Consider the following 12424-nt stretch of genomic DNA (forward strand, 5'->3'; position numbering starts at 1 on the left):
ATACATCAAACTACGACTAAAAGAGTCTTGGAATAGGAGTTCATTTTAATTGTTACAGCTGTTGCCAGTTCAAGGCATGGCCTCAACAATCAACATACCTGGGAGATAGTTTAGCAATCATTTGTGAATATGGAAAAGCCTAATAAAGGCAGTCTCTGCTTTAGGGTGATTTGAATGTTTACCCTCAAGAGTCCTGGCTCTCCTTAGGTAGTAATTTTGGGTCTGCCTTAATTTTAGCCTAGACAATGTTACAAGTGGGTAGAACAGTTTGCCTCTGGCATTAAAAAACAAAACAAACAACAACAAAAACACCTCAACCCTCAACCCTGCAAATTCACAAGAGGACTCACTGAATGCCCAGCCTTAAGCAATGTAACCTCCTAATACATCATACAGAAGATAGTAGTTTGAAAACTCACATTAGATAATCATATGAAATGACTTTCTCTACACTATTATTATATACTAACCAATAAAAAAAAGTTGGGGCTGTCTGCCAAACATGATCTTGGTTTTTAAATAAACTGACCCAAAACTCTTCTTTTTAGCAATAATTACATGATAGGAACACGTTTCTATTTGGGCTGTTTATATTTCATAATAAATGTCATTTCCACCTTTCTGTTAGCTATACCAGGAAGATATGCATCTACCTCAACCAAAAACATTATTAGAAAGAAAGGTGGGTGCAGGTGGGGTGGGAGGGTAAAAGAATACATTCCTATTTTATTCGAGGTGATAAAGAATGTAACAGTGGTCAGAAATAAGTTATAACTAAAGCTTACTTGACTTCATATATAAAAATGGCTTGATAAATCTGGCTGACAATACACTAGCACAACAAAAACAGTAAACTGGCAAAACGAAGATCTTCTTCATTTTACTTATTTTTTAACATGAATTCTTTAATATTTTATTTTTAAAAATTTAAAACTTTATTTATTTATTTTGGTTGCGCTCGGTCTTAGTTGCAGCAGGCAGGCTCCTTAGTTGTGGCTCACGGGCTTAGTTGCGGCTTGAGGGCTCCTTAGTTGCGGCCAGCGGGCTCCTTAGCTGTGGCTCATGGGCTCCTTAGTTGTGGCACGTGAACTCTTAGTTGTGGCATGCATGTGGGATCTAGTTCCCTGACCAGGGATTGAACCCTTGTCCCCTGCATTGGAAGGTGGATTCTTAACCACTGCAGCACCAGGGAATTCCCTTGACATGAATTCTTGATTGATTTGTTCCAATTTTAAAGTTTGAAAATAAACTTCTCAACCTTTTCAGAGTTTTCACTGAGATATGTTTGATAAAATCCTAGGCTAACAAACCATTCTCAGAAAATGCAAGAGATATTTTCCTGTATCTTTAAATGGTAAAGCTTGGAGGCCACACATGAGAAGTTTCTATTCCAGTATGAAAAGTACCAGAACTCAATGATTTTAAGAAGTGTGGGGGGAAAGAACCAATAGGAAAAAAAATGTTATTTCTTTGCTTGAGAAGCTGATAAAATTTGAAAAGTATCTTAGAAAACTTAATTATTTAGTAAGTCCAAAGATTAACTGATAACAACTAAGACTTTTAAATTTCAGGACTCATTAAAATTTTCCTTGGTAAAATACTTTGTATCAAATTGCCTCAGGCAAATAGAGATCATAAACTATATGTACATGATCCTCTGGGCTTACTTGGGAAACTATGTTCTGAATCTTTATTTGAAAGAGCCCACGCAGGTTGAACCTATTCTGCTTCTTTTGCAGGCAAAAGCATCAATATTTTAACATAAAGTAAAAAACACTTACCTCCACCAATTTCTGTAAACCATGAAGATGCAGAGTTCAAATTGATTGTCTCAAACTGAACTACCTGATTTAATTCGGTGCCCTTGCTAATAGCTACACAGACCATAGGGTATTCCTGTTCTGGTATTACCAGCATTTCAAAAACATTCAAAGGACTTGGCAAAGGAAAGTCAAAGTGCTGCAAAAAATAAACAGATGTATAATTTAGAAACAATCTCCTCATTCATATTGTTGAATAAATTGAACAGAAAGGCTTTCATTTTCTTAATTGATCTAAATCTAAAAAATGACTACCTCTTATCAGCACAAAAACAGACATATAGATCAATGGAACAGAATAGAGAGCTTAGAAGTAAACCCATACACCTATGATTAATTAATCTACAACAAAGGAGGAAAGAATATACAATGGAGAAAAGACAGTCTCTTCAACAAGCAGTGTTAGGAAAGCTGGACAGCCTCATGTAAATCAATGAAGTTAGAACACTCCCTCACACCATATAAAATAATAAACTCAAAATGGTTTAAAGACTTAAATATAAGATATAGCATCATAAAACTCTTAGAACACAGGCAAAACATTCTTTGACAAAAATCATAGCAATATTTTCTTAGATCAGTTTGCCAAGGCAAAAAAATAAAAATAAATAAGCAAAAATAAACAAATGGGATGTAATCAAACTTAAAAGCTTCTTGCACAGCAAAGGAAACCATAAACAAAACAAAGAAAACGTCCAGAATGGGACAAAATATTTGCAAATGATGCAACTGACAAGGGGTTAATTTCCAAAATATACAAACAGCTCATATAACTCAATATCAAAAAAACAACCGAATCAAAAAATGGGCAGAACACCTAAATAGACATTTCCCAAAGAAGACATACAGATGGCTAACAGGCACATGAAAAGTTGTTCAACATCACTAATTATTAGAGAACCGCAAATCAAAACTACAATGAGGTACCACCTCACAACAGTCAAAATGGCCATCACTAAAGAGTCTATAAATAATAAATGCTAGAAGGGGTGTGGAGCAAAGGGTACCCTCCTACACTGCTCGTGGGGGGCAGCCACTGTGGAAAACAGTATGGAGGCTCCTTAAAAAACTAAAAATAGAGCTAACATATGATCCAGCAATCTCACTCCTGGGCATATATCCAGAAAAGATGAAACTCTAATTTGAAAAGATACACGCACCCCATGCCGTTCACAGCGGCACTATTTACAACAGCCAAGACCAGAAACAATCCAAGTGCCCATCAACAGATGATTGGCATAAGAAAATGTGATTGATACACACACACACACACACACACACACAGAGGAATATTATTCAGCCATAAAAGGAATGAAATATTGCCATTTGCAGAAACATGGATGGACCTAGAGAATACTATGCTTAGTGAAGTCAGACAAAGACAAATACTATATGATATCATTTATATGTGGAATCTAAAAAATAATACAAATGAATATATATACGAAACAGAAACAAACTCACAGACAGAAAACAAATAGGAGAGGGAGTGGGGGAGGGATAAATAAGAAGTATGGGATTAACAAACTACTATACATAAAATAGATAAGGAACAAGGATTTACTGTATAACACAAGGAACTATATTTAATATCTTTTAATAACCTATAATGGAAAATAATAACTGAATACTTTGCTGTATAACTGAAACTAACACAATATCATAATACTTCAATTAAAAAAAGGACTACCTTTAAATATCATGATAAGAATCAGTTTTCCATAAAAATATGTTTTAGAGACTTGGCCATATTCTTCTTTATGGCTGTGATATTTCTGGAAGTTTATTAACACAAGTTAAAGATAAAATCTTAAGAACACAAAAATCCCTAAACCCAATAAACACCTATAAATAACTATAAACATGCTAACCCTAGATGGTAGCATTGCGGTCTTATAATTTCAGGTTCAGTTATACATTAGTGTTTTCTAAATTAAAAAAATGTAAACAAAGTAACATATACCTTTATTAACATGAATTTCTGCATTGGCTCATACCACTGAAGTAAAACAATTCCAGACTGTAAAGCTCCACAGAGGTATTTATGTCCTGTGTAAGGGTTTCTGACTGGAAAGAAACAAAACAAAACAGACACACCCAAAACACTCAATATTTTTATATAAAAACAAAGTTTAGCTAAAAGCAATTACTAAGTTATACTCACCTAAAACCTAACCCAGCTTTCTGTATAAAGGCAGTGCTGATACATAGGAAAAACCAATTAAATGTGGCCTGCCACTGATACCAAACTATGAATGGAAGAATAATCATTTGAACTGTTAATTTAGGTGATAAAGGATAATTATTGTTTCTGTTCACTAGGATGATAAGAGTGCAGAAAGTAAAGAAAGATGATATCTTTTTCCTTTGGCTTTGTTATACCCTTTCTTTTTCACTCTCTTATCTCAATTTTAATTGTGTACATTTACTTCTAAACATCTTTAATATACTAGGTTCTTAAACATAAAAACAGTATTTTAAGCACCAAAACACCTAAACTATTTTACAATCTAAAGAGCTGCTTAAGTAAAGGGACCAAAAGAGTGAATTCTAGGTCTAGTGAATAAGAAGGTCTAGAAGGCAACTGAAATCTATCATTCCATTAAAAAAAACAAGAATTTTATTTATTTATTTTTGGCTGCATTAGGTCTTCATTGCTGCGCAGGGGCTTTTCTCTAGTTGCAGTGAGCGGGGGCTACCCTTTGTTGCGGTGCACGGTCTTATTGCAGTGGCTTCTCTTGTGGAGCATGGGCTTTAGGCATGCGGGCTTCAGTGATTGTGGTGCGCGGGCTCAGCAGTTGTGATTCACGGGCTCTAAAGCGCAGGCTCAGTAGTTGTGGTGTACGGGCTTAGTTACTCCGTGGCATGTGGAATCTTCCCAGACTAGGGATCAAATCTGTGTCCCCTGCACTGGCAGGCAGATTCTTAACCACTGTGCCACCAGGGAAGTCCTATGACTCCATTTTTGGTATAGTAGTTTACAGCTGTCTACTTAAGACAAGATGAAAATAATTATTTTACAACTTAATAAAGATGTAACTTCCTTGACTCAAATCTATAGAAATTCACATTGGTCTTTCCTTCTCCCCAATTTGATTCCCATCAACAGTAATGTATTTGAGTATAAGAGTAGTTATTTGCAGTAAGCTCTGTCTTAAGGTATTTATGAGTTATACCTCAGATTGTAAGCATCGAGACCCTTCCTGAGCCAGAGATACTGGGAATCTGATAACAGAAATGGACCTGCATCTCCCTAGAAAAATGCTCGTGAAATCTGCTTATAACTAGAGAGTATGCTGTGGACCTAATGCAGCATGAAGATCAATGTTTAGGCTCACTGATTAAACAATAATAAACAGAAAGTTAGGAGCCCAGAATCTGAAGCCACAGACCAGGTGTGATCCCAGGTTCTGCTACTAGTGACGTAAGTATCATAAGCTGTCTAAGGGTTAAGCGAGAGAAGATAATTATATAGCACAGAATTTCACCTTGCCCCCAAAGAGGTCTGGTCTTTGTCCTCTCTTCTGGGAGTTAATGTCTAAGCCTCAGGAATGTCATGCCTGACAGGAGTGTCTTTGTTTGCCTGGGGCCTTGGTCAACGTATACTGTAACAATATGATTTAGAGTGGGGGTTGGCGACACTGGATAGTCTCAGGGTGGGGGACAGTAATGCCAGAAAGACAAACCATGTAATTTAGGGTAGGGGCTTTGGGTCAGGCAATATCACTTGACCTCCAGAGGGGATGGATACTGAGATCAGCCATGTGGGCAATCAAGCATGCCTATGTGATAGAGCCTTAATAAAAACTCTGGACACTGAGGTCGCTGAGTAAGCTTCCCTAGTTGGCAATGCTCTGTGTGTATTGTTACACATCACTGTCAGAAAAGTAACACTGTCCATACGCTGTCTATTATTCCATGGAGAAAGGACAACAGAAGCTCTACAACTGGCATTTTTCCTGGATTCTGCCCTATGCACTTCTTCCCTTGGCTGATTTTCATCTATATACTTTCCCTGTAATAAACCATAACCAGAGTATAACCACTTTCAGTGAATTCTGTGAGTCCTTCTAGTGAATTATTGAACATGAAGGTGGTTTGGGGAACTCCCCAAACCTGTAGTTGGTATCAGAAGTGAGTGGTTTTGTGTGGACTCTTCCCTCTAACTTCATAGTTGGCCAAACTCCTGAAATAATAATGTTCATAAAACACTAAGCAATAACTGTTAAATAAATGGTAAGTGTCAAATGAAAGCTAGGATATCAGCAGAGATAGAGCCTTACGGACTATGGTTAAAAAATTCGAGGAACATTATGCTCTGAGAAAGCATCAGAGCAATTATCTTCAAGCATTTTTATGTCCAACTATACATTCCTGAGCTTCAATGGCCCCTTAACTCCTTATTAGAATATAAAGCCTACCTTCCTTCACTTAATACTATAAGACTCTACAGATAATTTTAAAGATGTTAAAAGTTCTAATCATCCAGTTTGAGAAACAGCATTCACTCACCTATGCAACATTTGTGGCAGCCTTTTGTATCAGGAATCTTTGTTGTTAGAGCGAACTTTCTGAAAACATAAGACAACATAAATGTACTCTACTGCAGTGGTTCCCAAACAGTGAGTGATGGGTGAATCAGTTCCATCAGAACCAGTCAAGGCGCTCTAAAAACCACCATCTTAAACTCTGACCCCAAACTATCTGATTTTATAGAACTGAGGCAGGACCTGGGAATCTATATTATAAAACTTCTATGGATGATTGACATGGACAGTCAAGTTACAAGACACTTATCTTTTGAATTCTAGATGACATTTACTTCAGTGTAAACTACCTTTCAAAATTAAGACAAAGGAAGTTTTTTAGTGGGCAAGGAAGACTGGCTGTTTTAAAAATAGACACTAATTCCCCTCACTCCCAGTAGAATCAAAATATTTTGTACCTTGGTAGTATGCGGTCTGGAAACCTATGAGTTTGAATATGGGCAGCTAGTCCTGGTTTTTTGGCTTGTTCAAACAAAGCTATAAGATTATGAGAGTAGAGCTGAAAGGTTTTTCCTATAAAAGAGAAATGTTATTTTTATTAGAATTATTTAAAGCAGAGAAATACTATTTTCAAGAAAAAGAAAAGATAATTACCTTCTAAAATGACGAGTCCAGCCATGTTCAAAAAGCCAAGCAAAATAGAGAAAAACACAAACAAAAAAACCTAGTTAATACTATTTTGAAAGATAATAAGTAAAATGAGTTTTAATAAAGTAGATAATTTTGTTTCCCAGTATATAAATTAGATATATTCTGACTAATAGGTGATCTGGGCAGAACATATGTAAACCTTAATGAAGCCAACATAGAAAAAGAAATTGTTAAACACTGTACAACAGAGTGAGTTACAATGATGTACGTGTGATTATTTCAGTACAACATGGAAAATTATATAACTATATCACATTATCTTTCTGAGATAGTCCTATTTATCAATAATCTACCACATTACCTTGAATTAAAAACTGTAAATGAAGTCTTAAAGATAACACTGAAATACTAAGAAAAATAAAGCAAACTATCATAGGATACAGTAGGGCTACAATTATATCCTATAATTTATCCAGGATAATAGAGCTACAATTTCCATATAATCAAAACCACAGCTGTATTAGAAAGGGGAATATATGGTAAACATTTTCTGACTCCTTATATACATGACATGGTACTATAACAATCCAAAATAGTATTTTATCATTTTACTACTGGAAAACATGAAAAAAAAATGGTTTTACCCTCAACAAAATTTTCTGTATTTTCTCAAAATGCAAACATTCTGCCTAACACTATACCACCCTTCCTTTCTCCAGTATCGCTTTATATATAACTAGCTACCCAAGCAGCTAACACATGTACATGTATGTGCACATATGCAAAGAAATGCAGACCCTTAAACGGAACGTTTTCTCCTATTGAGCACTGCTACCTATCTTCATTCAGTTCCACAGGTCATTTTGACTACAATTTGGGAAGCACCAATTTATAGGCTAATTTTTCCCCGCCTTTCTGTTGTTATTTTATAAATATACAAGATGTACTCTGTGTGGCTTTTAAGCTTATTCCCAAAGACAGGAATAAATAGGGATAAAAGCAGTAAGAGAGTTAGAGGAAAGTGACTCTATATGAACACAACTCAGAATTGTTAATTCAAACAGATCTGGGTTTAAGTTTATCTTCATAATAGTAATATGATATATTAATATTTTATTAAACAAAAGTAAAAAAACTGGGGGAAACATAATCAAAATCAGAGATTAAATATTTTTTTGAGGACCCCAGTTTTTAAAAAGACGTTTATAGACAATCAAATAATATGCTCTTTGTAAATGCTGTCATCAGCTCAAATATACAAATTCCTGAAGAATCTCTACTAGGCGATGGTTAGTAGACGAGTTTAAGTCATACACACTCACACACACATACTTAAAATTATGAAAATGGCATTTCTTAAATTAGGCCACAATTCATAATGATCTGTCAGTGAGTTAAAACTATATCAGCACTGATGCTTTAAAGCATAAGTAGCTGAAAGGTACACTTAATAATGAAAAGCCTGACAGTACAGTAAATAAGAACTAGGATGTAATCATCACGTATCTATTGAGATACAGAGCATGAAAGAGTATCAAACAAAAAAACTGAAAAACATTTAAGAAATGTTAAAATAATTTTTCAAAGTGGAGAAAGGGATAAATGCTAATAACTGATAGCATTAGGATTAAGGAACAGAGAGAAATAATTAACTACCTTGTATAGTGGTCCCACCAGAGTACTGTTCTAGGACCCCCTGTGGATACCAAAATGTGAGGTCCCTTATAAAAAGTCCCTTATATAAAATGGTGTAGTACTTGCATATAACCTATGCCCATTCTTCCACATACTTGATATCATCTCTAGATTATATATGATACCTAATACAATGTAAATGTATGTAAATAGTGACCCAGTGCCTGGCAAATTCAAGTTTTGTTTTTTCGGAACTTCCTGGGATTAAAAATCAATTCTATCTTTGAATTGAATCTGTGCATGCAGATACAGAGGGCCAACTGTACTCTACTATCAGAATGAAAGTGAGCAGCAAGCCTTTAGGTAGCCACTTAAATCTAAAATGTAAGAAAATAGGTTCTGGCAGGTAACAATTAGGGGAAAAAAGCCTAAACACAACCCACCCACCCCCAACAACAAGGAAAAAAGAAAAATACAAACAACAAAATTAGAATAGGTTGCTCTGGAACCCATTTGATTATTTATAAGACTTGAAAGCATTGGTCCAAGTTCGTTAATAAATATGTGGTCCAGAATAACATGAATTCTACCAGCAAGCATCTGTAAGTCTTCACAGTTTTCTAAGTACTTTGGATATCTCACTTGATCCTCACAGCAATCTTGTGAGGTTGTTATTGTTACCATCATCCTTATGTTACAATTAAGAAAACTGGGCACAGCAACATGGATGGACTTAGAGATTATCACACTTAAAGTGAAGTAAGTCAGAAAGAGAAAAATGAATACCATATGGTATCACTTATATGTGGAATCTAGAATATGACACAAAGGAAGCTATCTACGAAACAGCAACAGACTCACAGACATAGAGAACAGACTTATGGTTGCCAATGGGAAGGGGGAGTGGGGGAGGGATGGATTGGGAGTTTGGGATTAGCAGATGCAAACTATTATATACAGAATGTTTAAACAACAAGATCCTACTGTATAGCACAGGAAACTATATTCAGTATCCTGTGATAAACCATAATGGAAAAGAATATGAAAAAGAATGTATATATATGTATAACTGAATCACTTTGTTGTACAGCAGAAATTAACACGACACTAAACCAACTATACTTCAATAAAAAATAAATTAAAAAATGAAGATATAATTTATGAAAAAAAAAACTGAGGCTGAGAGACCAGAGACAGTGATTGGCTCAAGATTACAAAGAAAGGAAGCATCTGGATCCTCTGATTCTTTCCCTTCAACTGCTGATTCTCAGTGGAAGGCAGTGATGGTGATAGTAACAGAGACTGTGGAGAAGGGGATGGCCTCAGGGAACAATCACTGTCATGTTCTCCAACTATGGAGCAGTCCCGTTCCTGGGCAGGTACGGGAAGTACTGCTCTGACAAGGTTCCTTCTCAAAGTTTCTTCCAATTCTACAACGGTAAAAAATACCTGCAAGTCTCAGAAGTTAACTATACTAGATTATAATTACCCTGAATAACAACATTTTAAAATAATGTGTATTAAAACTACATTTCTCTGCTTGTCCATTGTTTATTTTTCATATCACTTTTATCATATACATACCTGACAATGACATTAAAGTATTATTGATGACATAGAGCCAAGTACATTTCCGTGGAAATAACTATTAAGAAAAAAAAAGGTAATTAAAACTCTCCAATTTTCATTCCCTTACCCCTTAACCTCCAAACTGCAACAGTCTGAAAGAGCAGAAAAATAAGTATTTTCTACCTTTCAGTAAATTACCAAAACCTTATGGAAAAAAATCTTTCAACATGAATATGTGAAGAGTACAATTTCACCCCTTTAACTATTTAAATCATAAAAATTAAAACTGAGGCCCACATAAATTGCTTTAAAATTAAGATATTTACTTTATTCAATTGACTCAAACTAATTTTTTGAGTTAAAACTCCTAAATTACCTGTTCCATCGTTGCCTCATGTAGTTCATTGAGATTCAATGTATAAATACCATCTTCAGTTCCAAAAATAATGTACTGATCTAAAATAGTTGAGATAAATCACCAGAATTTACTATCATTTTCTGAAATCATTCACTAAAATAATGGCCCTATATTTTAATGGTATTAAGAGTTAGATAGCCACCCACCAATCCAAAGAAAAATTATTTTCTAAAACCCATGCTACCTTCTTTACCTCTTCCCCCAACTCTTTATTTTTTAAAAGTAGATATATTCTGTTACTAACTCAGCTTTATCTTACTATAAAATCCTTTTTTAAAACACAATTTTCATTACATGTCATTTATTCAAACATAAGTGAATAAATGAGAAAGAAGGGAAATTGTCAATAGATGTCAATGGATTGTCAACAGATGCTAAAACTAGTCAGTGAAAGTCTAATGAACAAGAGGATATTTATGAAGTCTCAATGAGTCTTCACACTAATTATGTGTTAATTACTTTGGGAAATCAAATAATTACGCAATTACTTAGAAAGGGAAAAATAGGAACTTGACAGAAGAGAAGGCTAGTGAACACCACCTTAACCAACTGGTCAATGTTAATATCACTAGTATTTGGACAAGCTGATACCATGTGCCTCCTGATATGATGGACTGAGAAGAACACAAAAACATTTCTCTGATATTCCTGCACAAAATGCATAACATGATCTAAGCATGAGGACTCATCAGACAAACTCAAATTAAGGGACATTCTACAAAATAAGCAGCCTCAAAATGGCAAGATCAAGAGAGAAAGAAAGGTTGAGAAACTGTTCCAGACTAAAGCAGACTAAAGGCATGGTAGCTAAATCCAACATATGAACTTGAACTGGATGTTGGATTGGGGAAAAAAGGGGGGAGAAGATGATAAAAGACATTACTGGGATAATTAATAAAATTTAAATATGGACTGTGGATTAAAAGACAGTATTATATCAATGATAATATCCCTAATGTTTATAATTGTACTGTGATTATATAAGAGATGATTCTTGTTCCTAGAAAATACAAACTGAAGTATAAGGGGAAGAGGAGCATGATGTCCACAACTCACTCTGAAGTGATTCAGAAAAAAATTCACATATAGACAGAAAAGAGTAAAACAAATGTGGCAAAAGGATGAACATACACACACTACTGTACATAAGACAGATAACCAACAAGACCCTACTGTATAGCACAGAGAACGCTATACAATATTCTGTGATAACCTATATGAGAAAAGAATCTAAAAAAGAAGAGATATATGCATATGAGTAACTGAATCACTTTGCTGTATACCTGAAACTAACAAAACATTGTAAATCAACTATACTAAAATAAAATAAAGTAAATAAATAATCTGATGGTGAGGGTGTAAAAAAAAAAAGAAAACTGATGATTCTGAGTATATAGGAGTTTCTTGTGCTACAATATTTCTCTAAATAACCCAAGATCACTGAAGAAATCAAAGAGGAAATCAAAAAATCCCTAGAGACAAATTACAATGAAAACACAACGATCAAAAACTGATGGGATGCAGCAAAAGCAGTTCTAAGAGGGAAGTTTATAGCAATACAAGCCTACCTCAAGAAACAACAAAAATCTCAAATAAACAATCTAACATTACACCTAAAGGAACTAGAGAAAGAACAAACAAAACCCAAAGTTAGTACAATGAAAGAAATCATAGAGAACAGAGCAGAAATAAATGAAATAGAAGACAAAAACAGCAAAGATCAAAAAAACTAAAAGCTGGTTCTTTGAGAAGATAAACAAAATTGATAAACTATTAGCCAGACTCATCAAGAATAGGAGGAGAGGACTCAAATCAATAAAATTAGAAATGAAAAAGGAGAAGTT

General features: G+C 34.7%; 1 protein-coding gene across 1 annotated transcript in view; it reads right to left on the reverse strand.

The window, feature by feature from the left end:
* MAP4K5 (mitogen-activated protein kinase kinase kinase kinase 5) overlaps window positions 1-12424 on the reverse strand; it is a 141301-nt gene that overhangs the window by 18874 nt on the left and 110003 nt on the right. The window contains exons 22-28 of the mRNA XM_029238437.1: window positions 10539-10618; window positions 10178-10238; window positions 6962-6964; window positions 6766-6880; window positions 6333-6391; window positions 3784-3887; window positions 1782-1959 (exon numbers count right to left, since the gene is read on the reverse strand). Coding sequence (XP_029094270.1) covers window positions 1782-1959; window positions 3784-3887; window positions 6333-6391; window positions 6766-6880; window positions 6962-6964; window positions 10178-10238; window positions 10539-10618 — 600 coding nt within the window. The remainder of the gene's footprint in view (window positions 1-1781; window positions 1960-3783; window positions 3888-6332; window positions 6392-6765; window positions 6881-6961; window positions 6965-10177; window positions 10239-10538; window positions 10619-12424) is intronic.

Source organism: Monodon monoceros, unplaced genomic scaffold, assembly GCF_005190385.1.
Source record: "Monodon monoceros isolate NGI ecotype Baffin Bay Population unplaced genomic scaffold, NGI_Narwhal_1 Super_Scaffold_21, whole genome shotgun sequence".
NCBI lineage: Eukaryota > Metazoa > Chordata > Mammalia > Artiodactyla > Monodontidae > Monodon > Monodon monoceros.